General features: G+C 46.2%; 6 protein-coding genes across 8 annotated transcripts in view; 2 read left to right on the top strand and 4 right to left on the bottom strand.

Moving 5' to 3' along the window:
* The first annotated feature begins 4,125 nt into the window (after positions 1-4,125).
* On the top strand, positions 4,126-7,173 carry LOC120451641 (cytochrome P450 315a1, mitochondrial). Its single transcript, XM_039635502.1, has 6 exons — positions 4,126-4,970; positions 5,469-5,678; positions 5,779-6,005; positions 6,075-6,427; positions 6,486-6,692; positions 6,747-7,173. The coding sequence occupies exons 1-6, from the start codon at positions 4,489-4,491 to the stop codon at positions 7,065-7,067; spliced, it is 1,800 nt and encodes a 599-aa protein (XP_039491436.1). The 5' UTR covers positions 4,126-4,488; the 3' UTR covers positions 7,068-7,173.
* LOC120451640 (sphingomyelin phosphodiesterase 4) lies at positions 7,117-9,974 on the bottom strand. 2 transcript variants are annotated; one of them, XM_039635500.2, is made up of 8 exons: positions 9,945-9,957; positions 9,821-9,879; positions 9,465-9,764; positions 8,583-9,409; positions 8,251-8,520; positions 7,875-8,187; positions 7,558-7,815; positions 7,117-7,498 (listed from the first exon to the last, which is right to left on the bottom strand). In XM_039635500.2, the coding sequence occupies exons 2-8, from the start codon at positions 9,851-9,853 to the stop codon at positions 7,196-7,198; spliced, it is 2,304 nt and encodes a 767-aa protein (XP_039491434.1). In that variant the 5' UTR covers positions 9,854-9,879; positions 9,945-9,957; the 3' UTR covers positions 7,117-7,195. The 2 variants fall into 2 exon arrangements, with proteins under 2 accessions (XP_039491434.1, XP_039491435.1); XM_039635501.2 differs by having other exon boundaries at positions 9,821-9,974.
* A 236-nt stretch (positions 9,975-10,210) lies between these two features.
* On the top strand, positions 10,211-19,883 carry LOC120451639 (RNA helicase aquarius). The gene is made up of 8 exons (XM_039635499.2): positions 10,211-10,417; positions 10,483-10,963; positions 11,024-11,367; positions 15,996-17,030; positions 17,094-17,548; positions 17,646-18,861; positions 18,922-19,290; positions 19,350-19,883. The coding sequence occupies exons 1-8, from the start codon at positions 10,304-10,306 to the stop codon at positions 19,797-19,799; spliced, it is 4,464 nt and encodes a 1,487-aa protein (XP_039491433.1). The 5' UTR covers positions 10,211-10,303; the 3' UTR covers positions 19,800-19,883.
* LOC120451644 (probable G-protein coupled receptor Mth-like 5) lies at positions 11,369-14,713 on the bottom strand. 2 transcript variants are annotated; one of them, XM_039635505.2, is made up of 6 exons: positions 14,095-14,713; positions 12,862-12,986; positions 12,625-12,795; positions 12,385-12,566; positions 11,826-12,329; positions 11,369-11,753 (listed from the first exon to the last, which is right to left on the bottom strand). In XM_039635505.2, the coding sequence occupies exons 1-6, from the start codon at positions 14,345-14,347 to the stop codon at positions 11,495-11,497; spliced, it is 1,494 nt and encodes a 497-aa protein (XP_039491439.1). In that variant the 5' UTR covers positions 14,348-14,713; the 3' UTR covers positions 11,369-11,494. The 2 variants fall into 2 exon arrangements, with proteins under 2 accessions (XP_039491439.1, XP_039491440.1); XM_039635506.2 differs by having other exon boundaries at positions 11,826-12,326; positions 14,095-14,711.
* On the bottom strand, positions 19,806-20,817 carry LOC120451648 (putative inner dynein arm light chain, axonemal). The gene is made up of 2 exons (XM_039635514.2): positions 20,333-20,817; positions 19,806-20,277 (listed from the first exon to the last, which is right to left on the bottom strand). The coding sequence occupies exons 1-2, from the start codon at positions 20,703-20,705 to the stop codon at positions 19,898-19,900; spliced, it is 753 nt and encodes a 250-aa protein (XP_039491448.1). The 5' UTR covers positions 20,706-20,817; the 3' UTR covers positions 19,806-19,897.
* A 187-nt stretch (positions 20,818-21,004) lies between these two features.
* The window catches only part of LOC120450879 (cadherin-87A), a 55,098-nt gene continuing 51,604 nt past the window's right edge, over positions 21,005-24,498 (bottom strand). Inside the window, exons 12-17 of the mRNA XM_039634105.1 lie at positions 23,894-24,492; positions 23,048-23,831; positions 22,712-22,987; positions 22,278-22,540; positions 21,877-22,219; positions 21,005-21,813 (exon numbers count right to left, since the gene is read on the bottom strand). Of these exons, the coding sequence (XP_039490039.1) occupies positions 21,739-21,813; positions 21,877-22,219; positions 22,278-22,540; positions 22,712-22,987; positions 23,048-23,831; positions 23,894-24,492 (2,340 nt within the window). The 3' untranslated portion in view covers positions 21,005-21,738. The remainder of the gene's footprint in view (positions 21,814-21,876; positions 22,220-22,277; positions 22,541-22,711; positions 22,988-23,047; positions 23,832-23,893; positions 24,493-24,498) is intronic.

Below are 24,498 nucleotides of genomic sequence, written 5' to 3'. Positions count from 1 at the left end.
CAGTCAATTTTCGAGGTAATGTTAAAATATTCTAATATTTTGTAGAAGCGGAAATGCGCATATCCATCTTCCTAGCTGAGTAAAGGGTAGCTGATAGTCGAGGCACTGTGTAGCCCTTTTCCTTGTTGTTTATTTGTATTTTGGGTCCCTCGTCGTGCATGACTGAGCCAGGAAATAAAACCCTTTGGCCACCGTCTGGCAAAAAGGGCAAACTGAGGGAAAAATAACAGAGCAGAGAAAGAAGTTGGCAATACAAGTGCTAATTTTGGTCACCTATATGTCAAAGGATATTTCCAATATACAACACTTCGACTCGGAAAACTACCTTAAATCAAATGTCATACAAATGAACATTTGATTGGCCACTAAAGGTATTGCCATAAACCACAATACTCGCAACGATTAGCTGGTTTAATCGAACACTTTTTTTCAGTTATTCAGTAAATCATAATTTTTATTGTTATGCTCTCGCCTAAAACGTTTTGCGTGAAGCAATAAATATTTGGCGTAATCAAAACGTTTGCTACAAACCGTATTGCTACAAACCGTACTGTCCAAATATTGAAAATGTATATTTCCAATATTGAATTCGCGCCAATTAATTATTTTTGTGGCTGCACACATGTTTGCGCAACAGGAAGTAATGTAACCCCCCTTGGATTGCTAACCACGCTGAAGCCCCACCAAATGCCATGCCCCACCAACTAGGTTCTTCGCGAAGTTCGGGTAACATATCGAAAAGGTTTTAATCTGCACGTGGCATGCACCCTGCGCAGGTCCTCGTGGGTCTGCGGATCGGTTGTTGTTTCGGTGTTTGGCCATCTATCCGCTCCATCACGAATATTGCCTGCTGTTAGAGGGACTTTTCTCATTTTTCCGACTGCCTTGTTTATTTGTATTGGCTGCGGCGATGGATTTATGAGCGAAGCCATTGAACTTGCTCCCCTCGCTATCGTTCACTCTGCCTTTGCTGGCTTTGCTGCCACTGCTATCTTCCCTGGCCGGTCCTTACTATCAACTCATACCCACTCGAATGTGTGCGGTTGGCACACAAATATGCCAATGGCACGCACATAGCCTAAGTCACTCGTTGGAGCCAGAACAGCCAACAGCCAACAGCCAACAACCCATCCACACACACGCCCCTCACACTTGGTGATATCCCAACCCACGGCACATCCCTTTTGGCCATTTGACCCGTCGGCCTGCCCAATTTTGACATTTGCGTTTTGACGCACACGGCGTATACGTAATTTCTGACTCCGACTCTGACTCTGACTCTTTAAGCCCTGTTTCAGCTCACGCTGCTGACCACGTGACCAGAAAATTGCTATGGCTCCCAGAACTTGGCAAAAGTTTCCAATTCTAAATATAAACGCGGAGCAGTTGAACGCAGTCTGCAAAATACACCACGCTTCGCAACTGGTAAAGCGTCAGAAAATAGAAGCAATAATATCTAAAAGTATTAATTTTATTTAACTATGAATCATATGTTGATAAATTGATATAGTCTACGAGGCTGTGAGTGTTGGCTATATAAACAGGAGGGTGCGGGTTGCGGGGGGCAGACCTCTCGACTGTCATCCGATTATGAAACGCACTTTATGCGGAAGTAGCATACACACTATGGCTGCGTGCGATTTCTCATATATCATGGCTTGACCTCTCCTTCCTTAGCCAGTGGTATAAATTGTTTGTCCTGTTTGAGCACTGTTTGCTGTTGCTTTTGTGTTTATTTTTATGGCCCAAATGTTGGCACGTATAAGCGGAGGGGCCTTATAATACTATAACCAATATAAATGTCATTTATGTTTTGGACACATTTTTTGGTAGCGCCAGTCCTGACCCAGTCCTGTTTCCACAGGAGGTGGAGCAGCATGGAGGGTCCTTTGGTGGTGGAAAAAAAATACAGTAAAGAGTGAAATTCTGTTGTGGTCAGCGATACAAAAACCACAGCGAATCGAGGATTCGAGGAAAGGAATGGGGACGGTGAATTAGAATCAACAAACACTTGAAGCTCACAAACATAGAAACAGGATATATGCAGGATGCACAGAGTGGTGTCTCCATCCGTGGGTGTCTGTATCTCCGAATTCAAGTGTATTTGTATCCCCTATTCCTATCTGTATGTGAATCCAAATGCTGTTGTGGCGTGTGATAACCATCACATTCCGCACACATGAAAGAATGATAGCACCACTTAGTGGCACTTTAGGATATGCAAAAGCTGTAAGGACTTCCGCTTACGTTTCGCTCAGGATGCTCCAACCGAGTTGCAGTAAACCTGAAGTTCTTCTGGCTCTGGCTATTTTCCCCACTTACCTTTTGGCCTGAAAAAGTATTTGGATTTGCGTTCTCCGCCGCATTTTGTGGCAAGGATGTACTTTTCTAGGGAATCCTTTTTGTGTGTAAAGGTAAGCTATTACTTTCGAGCAAGCTTGCAAGTCTCTAGCTGAAGAGTAACAGAGTTAATTGACACTTGGATTAAAAATACAAGCTAGAAAATCAATTTACCATAAAAGGAGTATACACTTTAGTCATTTAGAGAATGTAAACTGTGAGTCAAATCGGCAATCTACGTGCCTATCTGCAAACTATTCAGACACACACAATATTAATGGACAAGGAAATCCTGGCTCATCCATCTCAGCATTCTCATTTCCAGCTGAGGCGATGGCAGTCTTCCACTTACTCCATGTGAACTGCATGACACGCGGCGCGAGTGGCCCAACCTACGAGTATATCCGAGCCCATCCTCCAAAGGAGCTCGCTCCAACTTCCGGTCTCCCGCTGTCGCGTTCCCCGTACCAAAGTTGGCAATAAAAGCGGAAGGCGTCGCTTTCCAAATGGCGTCATGCTGCCTTGAGCTTTGTTTTCCGCCCCCATCGCTTTTATACTTGTATATACTTTTTTATTTATGCTCTTTGCGCATCGGTCTTATTATTGCATTAAGTGGAGGGGAAAGTATGGCGGGGGGTGCTTGTTATTTTTGGTTATTTGTTGTCCTTCGTGTTATTTTGCATTATCTTTATATGAATTGGGGATCCCCTACACCCTGAACCCTGTACATTTGCCCGATATTATTATTTTTATTATTATGTATGCATGTCGCGTGTGTTGCCCCACAAAGATGGAAAACAATATTTATTTATTTCAACCCTTTTCGCTTTGTGGGGTGGGGGGAGTGAACAAGTTGTGACACTGCTCCCCCTAATAGACCATAAATATGACAAGTCCTAGAACTTGCCTCCCTTTCTGCCACAGAACAATTTCCACAACCTTCGTCAAGAAGTAAAGTTTATTCTCAGGTCACGATTCTGCTCTCCTCCGTCGTACGATAACCCAATTCGAATTGCAACTATTAATGCATAAATTTCATTACCCATTTCGGCCACATTTTTAACTCGCTCTGTCGACTTCATTTTCTGCTTGTTTTGTTTCCTGTCAACTTTCTGATGGTGCATTTGCTGGGTTTATCTGGCTTTAGTGTGTTTCTATTTGATTTATTTTTAGTGTCAACTAAACGTGAAACATGCGAAATATGGCACTTTTAATGCTCCATATTCAACTTTCTCCTCCCATTCTCACTCCGCAGCATTCAAAATATGCGGGGGCTGTGAAAAAGAGCACTTTAAGCTGTCACCGAGTTGATTTAAAATAATGCGATTGCATTGGCTTAAAATCAGAGGTGAAATATACACACAATGTATGCACAGGACACACACTTTAAATACTATTTATTGAGTTCATCTATTTAAAATGACTACTTAGGCATGTTTGTTTAATAAGCTGAAAATTTCATTAAACAGTCACTAACAATTAGTGTATAATGCTGTGTACCTTTTTGAAACAGTTGCTTTTTGATATGATTAAGGATTTTCGAAATAAATAAATGTTCAATAAAAACCAATCAAATATATCTAAATAAATAAATAAATATACACCTCAAAACAAAAAAAATTAAATAAATAACATTTGAGCGGGAAAAAAACAAGCCGACTGTGTTCTTTGAAATGTTATGCACGGAGTAATCTGCAAACATATCAGCATTTGCTTTGTGCATTCAATTGAATTAAATTTAAATTTTGATCGCACCGCTTTTCATACTTTGTCAATCATATAAACACCAGCAGTTTGACACAGAATTGACCAAAACAATGGAAGAAAAGTTGGCAATTACCTCAACTTTCTCGCTCTCCTTGCCCTTCCAGCCTTCCACACTTCCACAAAATTTGCATGGCCAGCAGAGTTTTAGTGTCCACTCAGCGCTCGGTGTCTGGCCAATGCCGATCGCATTTGATTTGCGCATATATATCAATCCGCAGCACTATTGATATATGTTCCATAAGTCCGCTATGTCCGCAGTGTCCGCAGTGTCCGCTGTGTCCGCTGTGTCCGCAGTGTCCGCTATGTCCGCTGTGTCCGATTCGATGCCCACCGGCATCGCTGTCACACTGATCGTGGGCAGGCAGCGCAGGTAGCCAGCCGATGCGATCCGCTCCGCTTCGCTCTGTTCTGCTCCGATGCGATCCGATCCGATCGGCGATTTGGTCGCCGGCTCTCGATTCTCGATGGGTTAAAAGGCCCGCTCCGGCCGGCGGGTCGAGTCAGTCTGCCCCTGGCCTGGCCCTTTGTCGGGACGCGTTTTCCACAGCGTTTCACAGCCGAGAGCGAGTGCAGGTGCAGGTGGTTACCCCCCGCTGCCACCGTGACGTACATACACCGATGACCGAGAAGAGGGAGCGGCCGGGCCCGCTGCGCTGGCTGAGACACCTGCTCGACCAGCTCCTGGTGCGCATCCTTAGCCTGAGCATGTTCCGCGCGAGAAGCGCGCCACCGCCTGCGCAACGTTTGCCCGCATCCGCATCGGAACTACCGCCTGCCGCCAAATACGTGCCGATACCGCGGGTGAAGGGACTGCCGCTGGTCGGGACACTTGTGGATCTCATTGCCGCCGGAGGAGCCACGCAGTAAATCCGTATAGTTGAACTTCTGAAAGTCGGAGAGCATGCATAATAACAATTGTCGCCAAAAACTCTATAAAATTGGCTTATGCCGGACTAGTTCAATGTTAAACCATTCAACCTTAATTGGCAACCTTTTGCAAAAAGTGATTATTAGTTGATTTTTCTTTTGAGAAAGTGCTTAACTCTACTGATTTAACAAAAAGTGCAAAACGTAATAGAATTGTTTATATGCAACTGTGTTATAATCTAAAATGCTCCATAAAGTGAAAAATTATATTCAAATCTCACAGTTTTGTAAAATTCAAATCGAAATAACAGCTTAAAATTCACAAAACTAAAGCAAAGAAAAATACAAGGACGAAAGAACAATTTACGCAATGAAAATCTATTAACAAAGCCTGCGACTTAAGAGAGTTCAACTATCAGAAGTTCTACACATGTCCTAATGTATCCTCGTCAAAAGGATCGCTACTATAACCTGTATATCCTTCCTCTGCACAGCCTTCACAAGTACATCGATGCGCGGCACAAGCAGTATGGACCCATTTTCAGGGAGCGTTTGGGCGGAACCCAGGATGCAGTGTTCGTGTCGTCAGCGAATCTGATGCGCGCCGTCTTCCAGCACGAGGGTCAGTATCCGCAGCATCCGCTGCCGGATGCCTGGACGCTGTATAACCAGCAACATGCCTGCCAACGGGGACTGTTCTTCATGTAAGTGGAGTGGAGCAAATGAGTCCGTTGAATTGCAAATTTTTTGGAGCCGTCGAAACCGATCCCTTGTCTTGTCTTGTCTCTTCTTCGACGGGATTAGGGAGGGCGCCGAGTGGCTGCACAATCGACGCATACTTAATCGATTGCTGCTCAACGGAAATTTGAATTGGATGGACGTGCATATTGAGAGCTGTACCAGACGAATGGTGGATCAGTGGCGAAGACGCACGGCGGAGGCGGCGGCGATTCCGCTAGCGGAGAGTGGTGAAATCCGAAGCTACGAACTGCCCCTGTTGGAACAACAGCTCTACCGCTGGTCTATAGAAGGTACCGATTGTCACGCATTAAGTGCTGATCTCATCCTTACTCTACCCACTACCCACTATCCACTTGCAGTACTGTGCTGCATCATGTTCGGCACCAGCGTGCTCACCTGCCCCAAGATCCAGGCGTCGCTGGACTACTTTACTCAGATTGTGCACAAGGTGTTTGAGCATAGCTCGCGACTGATGACCTTCCCGCCTCGCTTGGCTCAGATGCTGCGCCTGCCAATCTGGCGAGACTTCGAGGCCAATGTGGATGAGGTGCTGCGCGACGGAGCTGCCATAATCGATCACTGCATCCAAGTGCAGGAGGACAAAAGGAGCCCGCACGAGGAGGCCCTCTACCATCGCCTGCAGGCGGCGGATGTGCCAGGCGATATGATCAAGCGGATATTTGTAGACTTGGTCATTGCTGCCGGTGACACGGTAAGCGATCCGATTGCATCGTGTAACCAATTACTAATCGTAGTCATACTTCGTTTAGACCGCGTTTAGCAGTCAGTGGGCATTATTTGCCCTTTCACAGGAGCCCCAGCTCCAGAAACGGCTGGCCAAAGAGCGAGCCACCAATGATTCTCGGCTGATGCACGGCCTGATCAAGGAGTCACTGCGTCTGTACCCCGTAGCTCCCTTCATTGGCCGATTTCTGCCGCAGGACGCGCAACTTGGTGGTCACTTTATCGAAAAGGATGTGAGTTAATGAAGTATCTTCCAGAGCTTAATCGTTCATGCATTCCGTTTTCAGACCATGGTGCTGCTCTCCCTGTACACGGCAGGTCGCGATCCATCACACTTCGAGCAGCCGGAACGTGTGCTCCCGGAGCGCTGGTGCATTGCAGAGACGGAGCAGGTGCACAAGTCACACGGTAGTCTGCCATTTGCCATCGGCCAGCGGTCTTGCATTGGTCGCCGTGTGGCACTCAAGCAGCTGCACTCCCTGCTGGGCCGATGTGCCTCCCAGTTCGAGATGAGATGCCTCAACGAGAAGCCCGTTGACAGCGTGCTGCGCATGGTCACCGTGCCCGATCAGACTTTGCGATTAGCCCTTCGGCCGCGAACCGAGTGATACAGTCATACACGCATAAACATAATCATAGAACTAACAGTAATCGTAATTGTAATCGTAGTTTCTTTAGTTTTATACAAATATATAAATGTCACATATTTCGTAATCTATCTAGTTAACATTTCAAACTAGGAAAACAATGCCTGCAGCAAGGTATAGACCAAGAGCACAGTGGCCAGAATAAATAGTCCCAAGATGGGGGCACCCCACAACAGTTGCCCCAGGATCAGGGAACAACCGATTGTTGTGAGAGCGGGTATCGAGCCCAATGGTCGTAGGCAAACTCGCGGAGGAACCATGTTTTCACATATGTCCACTTGGCCGGAGCTTTTGTCAAACCACTGTTCCGTCATCGGAGCGTACAATAGCTGCCGAGCAACTTTTCCGCAGTAATCGTCGCGGCCGTAGAATCCCTGTATTTGACTACCATACTGAAACCAATATTTTATTAGCATCAGCAAAATTCAGAGGCCATTAAATTGAAACTTACCTTTTGGTTTATCTTGTCAGATACGAAGTGCAGCATTCTTACCAATGCTTTAACCTCATTGGTCTGGATGGGCAGCGTCGCAGGATCAACAGTGGCATGCATGCTAGACGCGTTGAGCGACATTTGGTGTGGGTTCAGCTTTGAGGTGTCCAGGGAGTCGCTGGCGTCGAAAAAGCTGAAATTTTGAACCGCAGTCGCAGTAGGCAATGATGGTTCCTCTGGCAGATTTTCATGCATAGATAGATTCGCTTGATCAACCTGGTTAGACATTCAAGTATTTAAATTTTATGTTAAACAAAAACGAACAGTAAACTCACATTAAACGTTCGACAGAATGCGTCGATGCATTGACGCAAAACCTCCGGAATGCGACTGAACTCGCGCAGGGTCACTTCATCCTGGGTGCACTCGCCGAAGAGTTTGTTATAAAAGTTCTTAAGAAATCCCTCAGAGCGCTGTTTCTCCGCAATTTCGTTGCGCAGCTTAGCGATGTCTCTGAGCACCGAGTTTCGTGCCATACTGATCAGGAACAAGAAGCTTTCCATTTGCGTTTGCATGGTATAACTAAAAAGCTTGGCGGAGCTTGTGCTAACCACTTGATTCCACTGAGAGCCCGGAGAATACGATTTGCTAAAAAGAATTAGTATTGTTAAAAAATAAGGACTGTTGTTAATTTAAATAGTTTTAACCCACTTCATCATGTTGACTTGTCGCTGGGGCGAGTCAAAGCCACAAGCATTGCCTCCATGAAGACGCTCAAAACGCTGCAGTCTATCAACTAAATCATGTTGAGAGAAGATTGTGGCCAGACGGTACAGCATGAATGCGTTGCGATATACGGTGTAATCCAACCGCCCAAAGTGTGGCACTAACTGCATAAATATGTGTGTGTACATAATAAGATTGTCGATGATAAAGCCATCGAAGCAGGACAAAATGGGCGGCCTGTAAGAAAGACTAGGTCTGAAAAGAAAAATAGAGTATTAATAATGGAACATTATTTCAATCTATAAGTTTGATCTTACGTGTTATTGTTCAGCGCCGCCATAGTATATCTCCATGGCTGAATGTAACTGAGCCAGAGCTCCAGCACCACCATTAACGAGCTGTCCAGGGGCCAACGATCGATCAATCCACATATAAAGGCGTAGATCCTTGCCTTAACCATACTCAACGATACCTTACGCAGCGCGCACAGCGAACTGTGATCGTGCTGAGCCCCATTCGCAAAGAAGTGAACCTGCTTGACCAAGGTGCGTACGCCGCGCACAAAATCGCTGCTGGGCAAATGATGCTCCGACTCAATGTCGTAGCGCAGCCAGATGTCTACGAAAAAGTGGAGTACACTCTCAGATCGCCAGGCGTAGGCCCTGTTCGCGCTGGCATTTGGGCTGTTGGACTGTGGTGATGTGTTACCGCCGCCAACGCTTGCATTGGGACTGCCACCTCCGCCCGACACGTTTCCGCCATTGCGATAGGAGCTGGGGATCTTAATGTAGCGCGGTTGTCTTTGGGGTTGTAATGCCTGCGCTGGCAATGGCTGTGGAGCCTTAACGCCGCTGCTGAATTGCACCGGTTCTATGCGTGCATCGGGCACCAACGGCAGGAAGTTGTTAAGGTACTCGGACACCAGTTTCAGGTAAATCGTTTTGCTGCGCACGTTGTGAATTTGCATGGCTATGGGATTAATAGAGTGCAGCGGCTGCAGAGCGTACAGTACAAAGTGAATCACGTAGAAGTCGAAGGCGTTGAGCGAGAGCGTGGACACCTGGTGCACCATCGCATCTACATTGATGAGTTCCGCATAAAACCGGGGATTTTGACCATTCTGCAGCAGGCTAACGAATTTGGCCTGAAACAAAATGTATTAGAGGAAGTCAAGGTACCCTTATAATTAATCCACCTACCGGCAGCAGGTTGATGTCCAGCTCGAATTTGTACTGGTCGAGGAGCAGGCGGTGGCAAACGTGCATCCAAGGACCACAGACGCCGAAGAACTGCTGCAGCGTTTGGAAGTGCAGAGGGTTGTTCTCCAGCGTCGTGGTCCGCAGGCCCCAGCCCAAGGGATTGCCACTGATCCCGAAGATGGAGTGCACAATGTGGGGGAAGATCTCCTGCACTTGGCGCAGGGAGCACCGATCGAACAGGATGCTCAGCTCGTGCACGCGCTCGAAAAGAGGCAAACTGAGCACCGTCAACAGGCGGCTCTGGAATGGGATGGCATTAGGGCCCAATCTGTATTAGCTTGATGCACGCTACTCACGCTTAAGTTTTCCGGCGGCATGGTCTGCGACATGGTGAGTTCGTGTGTGAAAAAATTGCCTTAAATTACAAATAAATATCTTTTTAATTCTTTAAAACTGCAGCCGGCGTGCTGTAAACAAAACCTCTTGTCGTGCTGCCGGATCTGTGCAATATGCTTCATAGTGCTGCCACTGCGGTGAAGATGACATAAAGGGTATGTGCACTTTTAATAATAATCATTAAAATTGATGAGAAAATTGTTAGCGCTTACTAAATAAATTCTGCCCAGCTATATATTTATTTTATTACGCGCATTTTTTAAATTTAGGAACGGTTTTGTAATGAGTTTTGCAGTGGACTAAAGTGGAAACAGTGTATTTCGGGTGAAAAACTTTGGTGTTTTTTGCCGGCCCTACAACGGTCACACTGGCGACCGGCAGCGTTTGTTTTGCTGCAGATTTTTGTGTTTATTTTCCGTTTAGTGCAATTTTATAAACGCAACATGAAGCGAAGAAGTCAAACTAGGGCCCAACAAGCCGCTCCACCAGCTAAAACCACGAAGGAGAAAAGTGGATCGCTCACGGTGGCCCAGCTCAGCTCCGATGTCATTTGGCAGGTGGGTGCTCCGCTGGACAAAACTTAGTGCGAAATATAATTAAATCTGAAATAACCTATTTGCAGCTGGCATCGCAGTACTGGACGCCGGATACGAAGGCAGATCACCTGCCGTACAGTGCCAATATCATCGAACGCATCTATAAAGAAGAGATCGGCGATGGCGGTGCCCAGAGCGCGCGGAGGATCAACATGCTGGAGTTTAGTCAGTATCTGGAGCAGTATCTGTGGCCGCACTACCAGCGGGAAACCGCCACCCATGCCCACCTTATGTCCATCGTAATAATGGCCAACGAGAAGTTCAGGGAGCGCGTCGAAGTTTGGACCGTGTTTGAAAAGCTTCCGGATCATTATCCGGCCTTCTTCCGCCACGTGCTGGAGAGCTGTTTGCCAAGCAAAAAGGCAAAGGAGGCAAGCAGCACGCTGAGGGAGAGGACAGCACTATTGATGTTCATTAACCACTGCTTCAACAGCATGGAGATAGAGCTGTGCCGAGAACAGGCCAAGCGCCTAGTATCCCTGTCCATGTGGCATTGCCTGCAGCCCCGTAAGTTTTCCTCAAAAGTCCAAACACCTACCGTAGTGATCCTAAATGCACTTCTTGCAGGTCGCCGAGAACAGGAGCTTCGGGAAGTTCCCGAGTGGCGAAAGTATTGGAAACGCCTGCTTAAGAAGGAGAAAGACAGCAAACCAGAGGTCCTCTGGGAAAGACACTTTATGCAGAACCTTATTATCGACTTCCTGCACATACTCGAAAGCATTCCCGCCGAAGGCGCGGTGGCATCTAACGTGGTTCACTACTGTGAGCGCTTCCTAGAGTTTATCATCGACTTGGAGGCTCTATTGCCGACGCGGCGCTTTTTTAACACAGTCTTAGACGACTGCCATCTGATTGTACGGGCACTTCTGTCACCCTTGGTTCGTCGCGAGGAGGGAAAACTGTTTGGCCAGGTAGGTGTCAGACTTCTCTTTTAATAACTATCTCGTACAGCATAAATTAGTTAAAATTAAGTACAAATCTCAATGTTGGACATTGCTAAACTACGAAAACACTTATATTAGTGTGGACCGTGGCTCCTCAGTAATCGTTGCCGTTCATGTAATGCAGCTCATCGCCCCAGTCGTTTGCCGAGGGCGGCTCATTGTAGCAGCAGGTCTTCTTTAGCAGAAACGTTACATGTCGCTGGCGCAGCACGCAGATGTAAAGCAACAGCGGTGTCTGCAGTGCATTGACTACGATGTGGGCATAAAGCAGACCTTCCATTTGCAACCAGGACATTATGAGGAATAGCCAGGCTATCGACATTACCAACAGCATCAACGAGAACATGATGAAACTGTAAGAAAGAGATTGTTTTCATATACTTTTTCATATCCTATGAGCAATGCCGGGATGCCGTTCTACTTACTTGGCTTTCAACTTGTGTGCAATGCGACCGTATACCGTCCGGCGGTTGATTAGCTTCCTGGTGGTCACATAGAAGAATATGTTGACCAAAATGGTACAAGCAATTGGCGCAAAGAATATGCAGATGCCAAGCCAGCCGATCGTCTCCTGCTCGCCCACCATATGCTCCTGTTTGTAGGAGTCGGCGTCAAGGAAGAAATGTGCAAAGACGGCCAGTGCAGCCATCGTAGCTGTGCATCCCCAAGCATACGCGGAATAGTAGCAATACTTCCTGCCGTCCGTGACTCGCAGGAAGACGTTCCTCGAACGAAAGGTCTTCCAAATGTAAAAACCGAAACTGTTTAGCCAAAAGAAGGCTGCTAACAGGCTGAAGCACAGAATAATGTCTGCCACAATGAAGCTCACATGGCTGGTAAACTCGGTGAATATTCTCACCAGGTCCGCTGCCTGGCTTACCATAAGGCACACGGCTATCGTTGTCACAATGTTGCCAACCAGATCTCTGCTGAATGGATTCAAAATTAACGCATGCAGGAAGTCAGATTCAACCCATTGCTCACCTGAGAGTAGGGAGTATAAAATAGATAATGGCGATGACCAGCAGAATAATAAGCGAGATGCCATGGAATATTGGGTTTAAGATTTTGCGAAGCAGAAAGTTGGAATCACTCCACTTGATCTCCTTGCGAGCCAAGCAAATCTTGGCGAAGAGCACATTTTCCTCTCCAGTACTGGAAGTGGCCTGCGAATGGATTTTTTTGTTTATCCATGCAATTTATTTGGACTGTAACTACGCTTACCTTGTCGATGCAATACATATTCTTTTCGTAGTCATGGTATAGCGGCTCCAGACTGCCGGCAATATCCTCCTCATAATCCGACTGTATTCCACGACGCTCATCTCCCTCGTTTTCTGCATTGGTGTAATGCCTTAGCTTCCCATCATCCAGTAACACCAGCTTATCAGAGCTCTGGAAAATATAAAAATAAACATGACTGTCCAGAAGTTTCGGGCAAAGGAACCCCAAGGGACTTACGCCAGCATAGTGGTATATGGGCCACATCTGCATGGATCCACAATTTGGAATACCGATGACGAATTTGAAGTTGACGGGCCTGTTTTGCTCTCCTCCATAGCTAGTGAACATCGGCTGGAAGTAGTCTGCAAATGGAAACCAACGATAAATAGAGAACACAGACCGTGGAAAATCATTAAGGCAGTTCAAGTAATTGCGGCTTTTGTTGGTCTGGTAGATCAGAGGGGAGCCAGATTTTCTTTTCTCTCCGCGAATATAAATATTTACGCTTCTGGGCAAAGAACTTGACCTGTGCAATGCGTCTTCATCAGCTGGTTTTGCCATTTGTGCGAATTGGTTCTTCTCCAATTATCGCAGTTCGAAAACCTTTTTTTTCAACTCAGTCATTGATATGTTAATCATAGTTAAGCACACGGAAATTAGATGGCATGTTTTGATTATGTGCCATATTCAAGTATTGGGATTACTCAAATGACTGCAATTAAAAATGGGATGAGATCAGTACAATGCAATGATTCAACTACCAGTAATCAACTAAAGTTACACTTTATGTGTCACCTATATGGCCGATCCATGGTCGTAAATGTTTTATTCAGTTTTAGCTGTTTGCTGTCCGAGCTAGAATTTCGATATAGTTGCTAGAGTACGATTTTCTATTTTCCACAATTGTTGCTATTGTTCATAAAACATTCATCCAAGGCGAAAAGTCAGTGTAAGGTATACATGGCTTTGGCTTCTTTGACACTATTAAAATTTCTTGTTTTCTTTTCACCATTCGCTCCACAAGCGTTAATTACTCGGTTTTGTATTTATGGAGAACAGAAGCATCTATAGTAGCTTACTAATGGATTTTCTGCCTCGTTTTGCTTCCAAGAGATGATATTCCCGATTTGGGAATCCCTCATCAAGTGGCTACTTAAATGTTTAAACAGAAACATGCCCCACAGCATAAATCATATTTCCCATCAGGATTGAGGCCACCCTCTGTTTGTTTTGAGAACTTTCTTGGGGGAGTACGAGCGTGGAGTTGGGGATATTTAGCTGTTGGCTTCGTTCCACTGATCCACTGATAGCCAACAAATGGGCCATTTAATGTTGGGCATACATGTGTAGCATGCCAGGAGGGAAAATCCATAAAGTTGAATGGCCAACAGCTAACAGCTTGGTTGTGGTTGTTATGGCAACTTTTTCGAGGGGCTAGGAGTTTTCCGCCTGGCCAGCTGTTGAACTTACTCGTTTCGTTGACCTGCAGGCACTCATGGTCCACGTGTATCTCGAACTTCTCGCAGCATTTGTTGACCAGCACTAGGTTGGGATCGGAAGATAGCCCCGTTGAAGATCCGGCGCTAGTGACATGACTGCTGGCTGGTAAAGGGCTTAGACTAAGGAGTGATATGCAGAGCAGGCGAATCAGCAGAGCGGAGCAGCTGCATTTTTTTGCATTTTGCCCGGCTGCAAAATGCGCGCCAAGCGTTTTTACGAGCATCTTTTGCTTAGTAACACAGACACAGATACAGGCACAAATACAGATACAGATACAATACACAGGTAAAAGGCAGTTGCCGTTGGTGTTTATGTGGATCTGCGCTTGCCAAGAAATGCGTCATCAAGGTGCCGGCTGTGAGCCAAGATCATGACTTGCATGCCAGAACTCAAGTAAAGCGACACTTTTTTGATTCAACACACACCCACAAAGGCACTTTCGTCTGGGATTCAGACTCGTATTCGGTTAATAAACAATGCGCGCTTTACTTCCTCTTTAAACAGTATTCAAATCGAAATAAAAGTTGAAGAAGCAACATCAACCGATTCGAAGCGACGACAAAAAGCGAATGACTCTCTGTCCCCTGCTCTTAATATCAAGTCACTAAGGCGGCGAGAGAGTGGAGAGTTGCGAGAGCAGCGCTCAACCCCCACCAATGAGCTCCCTCTCTCGCATTGGAAAACCAGACTGAGCGTTGTGCCCCGACTATTCAGTGCTCTGCCTGAAGGATAAGATAATAAATATACCTTTGCTATTAAATATTTAAGAGACATAGTAAGGGGATCCATGTAGGCATGTATGTAGGCATACTACGGTTTCTATAACATGAAATGCAATTTCAATTTGACTTTTTAAAAGCATTCGAAAATGAATATCCAAACATGTCTTATTTACTTTATGGTAGCATTGTACTATACCCTTTGATCCATCGAGGGTATAAAATGTTGAAGCAGGGCTTTGAATTCGCGCCCTCTCTCCCTCTTCGTGTTCTCTTTTTTTAAATTGAGCGACGGAAATTATCAATTGGAGCAAGTAGTCAGTACGAGTGAAGCAGGAACCGGCAATGTCTGCCTGTATGAGTATGCGACGGCTTTGTTTGCTCCTCCAGCGCCTCTCTAGTGCTCCCCCGCCCCTCGCTTCCTGCGCCAGGATGAGACTTGATGATGCGGTGCGATAAGATGCAGCTGTGTGCAGTGTTCTATTGACGCGTGCCCTGTCAACACACTTGTCCTCTCGCACCTCCACTAACTCTGCTGAAATGGAAGGAAAGATAATAAAGACAGAAGTCTTCTGAGTTCGTTAAAGACTTCCCTTTAATCAAATGCTAGCTAGCAACACCCTTCAGCTAACCTTCAACACAGATTTGTATTGAACACACACGCATGTATCTGGTTTCAGGGAAAGTCCCCCATTCCAACAGCAAGGACTTCCGCTTTCCGCTCACCTGGCTCGTCTAATTAGCACTACCTCTCTCGCACACACAGTCAAACTTAGTTGCTGCAACTGTGTGAGTGGTCTTGCCCAAAATGATGACGTATCAGCCTTTTGGGGTACACCAACCGGCTTGGCTTACATAGCGTGTCTGTCTGGCTTTGAATACCTGTAGTGCAGTTGAAATCAAGAGAAAGAGAGGAGAGAGTTCGACAGGGAAAGAGAAACGCTCAATGTTCGCGTGAGTTTGTAGAATTCACGATGGCAGGTAGCAATACAACAAACACGTTCCATTCAACACGCGCGTTTGGGAAACCAAACAGGAGCGGATCAGCCAAAATGGGGTTAAGAATGATTGATCATTCATTTGTAATATGCCTTAATTAGATATAATTACATCTTAGTTAAGTGCTTTAACAATACAATTTCATACATACAGCTCCTGGACATGCTCAAGTTTTATACCCGCTTCGAGATCAACGACGTTACTGGAAGTTCGCTCACGGATCACGACATGACCCAGCTGCACTACAAGAAGATCACCTCGCTGCAGCGAGCGGTGTTCGCCAAGTTTCCCAGCCTGCGGGTCTTTGCCTTGTCCAACGTGGCCACAGTGGATAACAGGGAGTCGCTGGAGCAGCACTTTGGTGGGTTGGATGGCGATGGACTCCTTCAGATTGCCACGTTCTTGAATCTGGTGCCAGAGGAGGTGGTCTCACCCTTAGACTGGCATCGGGTAGACGAGCAGTTTCTGCGTGAGCTGCTGATTACGCGCCATGAGCGACGCTGCTCGCAGTTGGAGGCGCTCAACGAGATGCCCCTGTATCCCACGGAGCAGATAATCTGGGACGAGAACGTGGTGCCCTCGGAGTATTACTCCGGTGAGAGCTGCCTTGCGCTACCCAAGCTTAATCTGCAGTTCCTGACTCTCCACGACTATCTGCTACGCAACTTTAACCTATTCCGCTTGGAATCCACCTACGAAATCCGGCAAGACATCGAGGATGCTGTCAGCCGCATGTTGCCATGGCAATCAGAAGACGGGGATGTTGTGTTCGGTGGGTGGGCAAGAATGGCTCTGCCCATTGCCAGCTTTGCCGTGGTCGAAGTGGCCAAGCCTCATCTGGGCGAAAAGAAACCGTCAAGAGTGCGTGCTGATGTGGGCGTAACACTCTCCGTGCGTCGAGAGATCAAGGCGGAGTGGGAGAATCTTCGCAAGCACGACGTGTGCTTCCTCATAACAGTAAAGCCAACGCAACCATATGGCACCAAGTACAAGCACCGCGAACCTTTTATTCCCCAGGTGGGCTTGGTCAGTGTCCGTGGATGCGAGGTGGAGGGCATGCTCGATGCCAATGGCCGAGTCATAGAAGATGGCCCAGAACCAAGGCCACAGCTCCAGGGTGAGAATCGTTGCTATCGCGTTTGGCTGGACTCAAATCAGTACCGCTTGGACATGGACGACCTTCAGGAGGTAGGTTTCCAATTATTTAATGCTGAATTGTCAACAGTGTTTATTAATATGTTCTTTATTCAGGGGGCCGACGATGTCTACGAGAGTTTTAACATCCTGATGCGCCGCAAACCCAAGGAGAACAACTTCAAGGCCGTGCTGGAAACCATACGTCACTTAATGAATACAGAATGCGTGGTTCCACCTTGGCTGCACGACATTCTCCTGGGCTATGGTGATCCTGGAGCTGCGCACTACAGTAACATGCCGAATCAGGAACGCAGTCTGGAGTTTAATGATACCTTCTTGGATTACCATCATCTGGAGGCCAGTTTCCCTAACTACAATTTGAAGTGTGAGGTGCCGGATGAAAACCGCCAACCTCCCTTTAGGCTAATATTCGAGGATGTGCCTATTCAAAAGGAAAGCGATGGAGAGGATCATGAAGAGAAACCTGAAGAAGAATTGGCCAAATCTATTTTGGTGCAACCCTACAAATATGAGGCCAGGGGTCCATATCCCAGCGACAAGCCTAAACAGTAAGTACTGAAATCTAATAACCAGCTTAATATATTTTATATCCCTCATATATGATTGAAAGGAATTGAATACATATGACCCACCACTTTGTTTTAGAAACTCTATCCGTTTTACACCCACTCAAGTGGAAGCCATTCGTGCGGGAATGCAACCGGGACTGACACTGGTGGTCGGTCCGCCTGGTACCGGTAAAACTGACGTGGCCGTGCAAATCATATCGAATATTTATCACAACCACCCCAATCAACGAACCCTTATTGTGACCCACTCCAATCAGGCGCTGAACCAGTTATTTGAAAAGATCATGGCTTTGGACATCGATGAGCGCCACTTGCTGCGTCTTGGTCACGGCGAGGAAGCGCTGGAGACCGAAAAAGACTACAGTCGATATGGACGCGTTAACTATGTATTGGCCAAGCGTATGGATCTTCTTAGCCAGGTGCAAAAGTTGCAAGAGGCGCTTGGTGTGAGTGGTGATAATGCCTACACTTGTGAGACCGCCGGCTATTTTTACCTGTACAATGTCATGGCGCGATGGGAGAAGTTCCAGAGTCAGATAGCCGTACACAAGGAAGATACTGATGTGGAAAAGCTCAGAGCGGAGTTTGATAAGGAGTTTCCCTTTGGAAAATTCTTTGCAGATGCCCCCCAACCACTGTTCAAGGGTGCGAGTTATGAAGAACTTATGGATATAGCCTGCTCTAATTTCCGATACATTTCGGATATATTTAACGAACTTGAGGAATTCCGTGCTTTTGAACTGCTGCGCACGGGACTGGATCGATCGAAATATTTGCTAGTCAAAGAGGCAAAGATCATTGCCATGACTTGTACACATGCTGCACTCAAACGCAAGGAGCTGGTCAATCTCGGTTTTCGGTATGACAATATCCTTATGGAAGAATCGGCACAGATCCTGGAGATCGAAACGTTTATTCCGCTGCTGCTGCAGAATCCGCTGGATGGACTTAATCGTCTAAAACGTTGGATCATGATCGGGGATCACCATCAGCTGCCGCCTGTGATTAAAAACATGGCTTTCCAAAAGTACTCTAACATGGAACAGAGTCTGTTTACCAGGCTGGTACGTCTCGGAGTGCCTACCGTAGATCTTGACGGACAGGGTCGTGCAAGAGCCAGTATTTGTTCGCTGTACAAGTGGCGTTATAAGAAGCTGGAAGACCTACAGCACATTTTTGAGCGGGATGAATACAAACAGGCTAATCCAGGATTTGCTCACGACTACCAACTTATTAATGTGGAAGACTTCAAAGGAGTGGGTGAAAGCGAGCCCAATCCCTACTTCTACCAGGTAAGACGAAACTAAATAATTGCAAGGATTTTCGTATCTCAACATTTAAAAAACCCACAGAATCTTGCTGAGGCGGAGTACATTGCCGCCGTATACATGTACATGCGCCTGCTGGGCTACCCTGCAGCCAAGATCTCCATTTTGACAACCTACAACGGTCAGAAGCATCTCATCCGCGACGTAATCAACGCCCGCTGTGGCAACAATCCTCTTATTGGTTGGCCGCATAAGATCACCACCGTGGATAAGTACCAGGGTCAGCAGAACGACTATATTCTTATCTCTTTGGTACGGACCAAGGCGGTTGGACATCTGCGGGATGTAAGACGTTTAGTGGTGGCCATGAGTCGAGCGCGCCTTGGATTATATGTATTTGGCAGGGTCTCCTTGTTTAAGAACTGTCTGGAGCTTCAGCAAACTTTTAAGCTTGTAAGTTTGAATGACATTTTATAGTTTTTACGGGGTTTATAATTCTGACACTTTTTCAGCTAACACAGAGACCTTTGAAGTTAAGTCTGGTACCCGAAGACAAGTACCCCACGGATCGTTTGGCTAGTGCTGATGTGGCTAGTCAAGATATCAAAACGGTAGATAACATGTCCGAAATGGCACAGTTTGTTTACGAGCGGTACATGGCGAAAATGGAAGAGCTCAAGGGCACTCTGCCTTCCGAAGAAGAGTTGCAAGCAATGCGCAACCAGCTTCCCCAGGAAGATGGGGAAGTTGTTCTAGAAGAAGCATCCGAGGAGCCACCGGAAAAACGAGCAGCTAAGGAGGAGCCATTGTCCAAAAAGAAAACAACAGAAGTCTTTAAGCCCACCCCTATCCTTAACGAAATAAACGTGGACGACACGGATATGGCTGAAAGCGAACAGATTCAACAGGAAGCTACTGATGAAGATAAAACCCAGGAGTCCGCTCCAGCTGAAGAGTCTTAGTTGTTGTTCGATTGCTCAAATAATTTAATTTTAATAAGTTACAACAAAGTTAAAGTGACAAATAGAAAACGCATAGACCACACACCATAAATCTCCTTCTACTTTTTGGGTGCGGTTATGCCCTCTAGCTGAGCCTTTAGTTGCGCGTTAGTCTTCTTCAGGAAAGTTATTTCCTCCGTGAACTTCTTCTCTTCAGAGGCTCTCAGCTCAGCATTACGACGCTCTGCCTGTTCCTGCTTAAGCTTCATGTCCGCGATTATCTCCTCTAGTGCCTCTTTGTCTAGTTCAAGAGTCTTGACCCGGTCACGGAGCATTTCCTTTTCCTCATGTGCCTGCAAGGCCTTGCGCATGCCGAAGGCTACGGAACTGCAGTACAATGTCTCATAGGCCTCCATTGACATGGCGATCTCATCGCGGATGCGCAGCAGTAGCAGGCCACGCTCTGAACAGTTTATGGTAACTTGACGAATGATCTCGTCTGCGATAATGGACTTTTAACAAGACGGAAGGGGGCAAAAAAAAGTTCATCTTACCAAAACACTGGGAGTAGAGCTCGCGGCGCACGGGACAAATACCTGTCTCACGAGCTTGGGTCTGCTGCAGCCTAGTATCGAGCATCTCCTGCAAATTTATCACATCCTGGCGTGTTGCTGGAGTACTTGACACAGACTGCTGCCACAACTGGCCATCCTCTTCCCAGCAGCGCGGTGGCAAAATGGAATTTAGAATCTCCTCGGTTTCCCTTTTGGTATCTAGCAAAGCGCCCGCCGTTTGGGGCCTTTTCATCTCGATCTCTGTTAGCGGAGCGCCCCCCTTCTTGTCCGGGTGCTTCACCACCAGCACCGGATTGTTGTAGCGCACCAGGGTCTGGAATTGACCCACGCTTGTTATATCCAGCTCCTCCATTTTGTTGGTATTATTATTTTAATTGCTCAATTTCTATCTCAAAAAAATATATATAATTTATGTAAACTTGTGTGCTTCTGGAATTCAGCAAGTATGTTCAGCAATGATTAGAAAATCAGAAATGCCTGTGCTAAGAAAATTCCAGGGGATGTAAGTTTGTTATTTTTCCTTCTAGCAACCATGCGCAACTCGGCAACGGTTTCAGTTTTTGTTTATAGATGTATTGAGCTCGCAAATATCAACAGGTGTAAAAATACTATTCACACGGGCCCTACATTTCAAATAAAACCACATTTATGTTATGTATGTGTATATGTTTAATGTAAATGCAAACATAAATGAGTTTCTGGCTCTGCCCGTGAGGAGTCGGACAGCGGTCAAAAGTAACTTAGTTCGTTGCACATTTCCAATTCACTCCAACTTAAAATATGACCTATAAGTATGAGCAAGTTTGGCTAATTAACCTAGGATCTAAGTAACTAATTGTTAACACACAACTAAACGTGTTACGGAATTGGAAGAGCAAATAATTTAGTCTTTTTAGTGGTACAACTTAAACTGTAGACGATTCTGATCGCCATTAAAACTAATATCGCGGAAGTTTTCGAGTAAAGACTGAATTGTGTAGATGCAGATGTAGATGTACATTAGTAACTCTTAAATATTCATATCGTTTCATTACGGCTAGACATTGTCAATATATAATAGTACATATATATTATTGTCATTAATTATGCGGGAGAATTTCCTCTATGGGTTCTTGTAGTTCTGTTTTTGCTCCTGGCTCTCTATCCTGATTACTTGATTTCTAGATAAACGCTGGCTTACCAGTTACAACTACGCTATTTATATAAGTATTTATATGTGCTATGTACGTGTCTAGAATATTGTTGATCGAAACGCAACGACGAACTCAAAGGTGCAACAGAACAGATTCGGTTGAACTTAACCACGGCGAGGGCTTGTCTACAACACAGATACACAGCTACTACATAATTTACACGTCTTTTAGGGCAGCACTTCCCATCGACCCTTAGATCAGCTCGGCCACGGCATCGTCTCCGTCCCGAATGGGAGCCTGGAATGTGGATCCTGTAAACTCGTACAACTGAAGGGGGGAAGAGTGTAAATATAAATTGTATTCCTTACATTCCGCTACGTGGATTCTTACCGATGGCGCTCTATTGTTTCGCAACGTGGCATAGTCCGCAAATTCATTCATGTGCGGGTCCACGCGGGCTAGAAGTAGACCAGCCCCTCCCACTCCGCCGGCGCTGGCACCTCCCCCGCTGCGCATTGACCCACCACCGGGGCCACCGCCTCCAGTAAGGCGATTTTGATTATTGCGCGGCTGAATGGTGGCATACGTGTTGTCTACCGTCTGGCCCACATGATGAACCTGCTCAAGAGAGCTACGATGATCCAGGTGGCCCGGTGCCTCAGAGTTTGAGATGTGATCGGGCTCCGAGAAAACCTGCATTGTCAGTTCTTGTTCCTCATATAGTTTCAGTTTTCTGGAAGAAATTAAAGAAAATCAGTAACCATTCAAAATTAATTTTTATAAGGTCTCACTGTTCTATCCACAGCGGATTTTCCGTAGTGTTAAGGTCCTCTATAATCTGCTTCTTAATCAGGGCCTCCTTGCGACGAGTCTCCACGGGCACAGATAGATTCCAATGCTTTAGGCAACAGCACAGCACAATAAAACTAATAACGCCAACGAAAAGAACAATGACCAGCGCCACCAATCCAGCCACTGCCAGATCAAACTCATCTTGGACAATTGCTATGTAGGCGGGCACAACGTTCTCTATGGCAAAGCCAGCATAGTAGTCCTAAAATAAAACAATGTTAGTTAAAATAAGAGAGAATGCTATAGTCGAGTTCCCCGACTATCTGATACCCGTCACTAAGCAAAGTGACGAATAGAACGAATCTAGTATACCATTTTACTCTACGAGTAAAGGGTATAATAACATTAAGAACATTAAGTTTAAAGAAATTACCTTAAGATAATCGTAGTTCCTGTCGATATCTTTAAGAATCTCATCAACTGGTGCAATTTGATGGGTCTGAGGATCCACTGCATGGAAGTACAAGTCACACCAGTCCATACGTATGCGGCCAATGGAGTCCAAGTGGAATCTTATCTCATCGACGATGATGCGATGCTGGGTGGCATTGCGCAACTCAGCAATGATCTCCTCCTGCTCCTGGTAAACCTCTTCCGGCGGACGGGACAAGATAACACGCACCAGCTGCGTGCCATCAAAGACCCAAATCTGCATGAGGTAAAACATAATTTAATGGATAGTTGCATAAAATATAATAATATTACTTACATTCACTTTAGTACTGGCCGAGCGCTGGGGTTGCTCCAATTCTCTGGCCACGATCTCCAGTTCAAAACGATCCTGGTTGTACTCAGCCATGATCGTGTTTGCTGAGATGCGTCCATCCTGCGAAATAGCAAACGGACTGGGAACAATAGAGCCGGTGGATTTTGTAGCTCCAAATTTATACAGATTCGAGGCGACGATCATAAACTCGATTTTGGCGTTCTTGCCTTGATCTGCATCCGTTGCATTGACTAGCGTAATAGCTGCGCCCATCTTGGCATTGGCATTTACTCCGGCGTAGTAGGTGGGCTTCTCAAACACGGGAGGATTGTCGTTCACATCCAGCACCGTGATGGCAACCTTTGCGACTGTGTTATCCCGATTAAGAGTCTTTATCGAGAAAGAGGCGCGTTCCTCTTCGGAGATATGCAGATCCGCCTTGATGCTCGCTAGGATGTATAAGGTGTACACATCCGTTTCTTCGCGATCTAGGATCTTGTTTGTGTAAATATCGCCAGTTAGTTTGTCCACATAAAACGCACCATCCTCATTGCCCAACAGCATGTAGTAGAATATATCCCGGTTGTGCTTGCTGCGTGAGGCCGCTTGAATGTGTGCAATCTTCACATCCCGACCGCTATTCTCGTTGATTGACACCTTGTAGGGATTGGAGGCATCGGGAAACTCCGGTCGGTTTTCGTTGGCATCCACAATGCTGACACTGAGGAGACGTAGGGATTCAAATGGAGGATTGCCTGCATCTCGGGCAACCAGTATTATATCGTAGCTAACGGATTTGGAGGTTACACATTATACAAGCTTTACGTTATACTTATAATTCATACTTACTTGGCGCGGTTTTTACGGTTCAGCTGTGTCTTGGCTCGCAATTCTCCTGTCACTTCATCGATCTTGAATTCCCCGGTCTGCTGCTCGTTCCTATTGTTCACCTGCAGGTGGTAACTAATTTTTCCGTTTTCCTCAGTATCATTATCCATTGCCCTGACGGTGAGCAGTAGGTAATCGGGCTGGACAATATCACCGGGTATCTCAATGGTGGCATTGGATAGCGCGGGTATAACAAACTCCGGCTTATGGCGGTTAACCCTTAGTACTGTAATAATCGCTTTCGTTGTGCTTTCCATGGTTCCCGACCCCTGGGTGTCGCGTGCCGAAATGGTTAGCTCGTAGGCTCCATGTTTCCCGGACAAACTTTGTGCGGGATACACAATGCCCGACTGCGCATCCAGTTTGAAGAGACCCATTTCGTTGCCAGCTATAATTATATAGCGCACATCCCCATATAGACCCTCGTCCTGGTCAATGGCCTGAACTTGGAGCAATGCTGCAGGCGGCTGATAGGCGGCATTTTCCGCCACCGTAGAGTTGTATACATCTCGTGTGAAAACGGGAGCATTATCATTGACATCCAAAATGTTAATGTGGATCTGTCG

The sequence above is a fragment of the Drosophila santomea genome, chromosome 3R (assembly GCF_016746245.2).
Source record: "Drosophila santomea strain STO CAGO 1482 chromosome 3R, Prin_Dsan_1.1, whole genome shotgun sequence".
NCBI classification, from domain to species: Eukaryota; Metazoa; Arthropoda; class Insecta; order Diptera; family Drosophilidae; genus Drosophila; species Drosophila santomea.
Note: the sequence above shows the minus strand (reverse complement) of the source record. Positions and strands in the feature narration are given on the sequence as shown.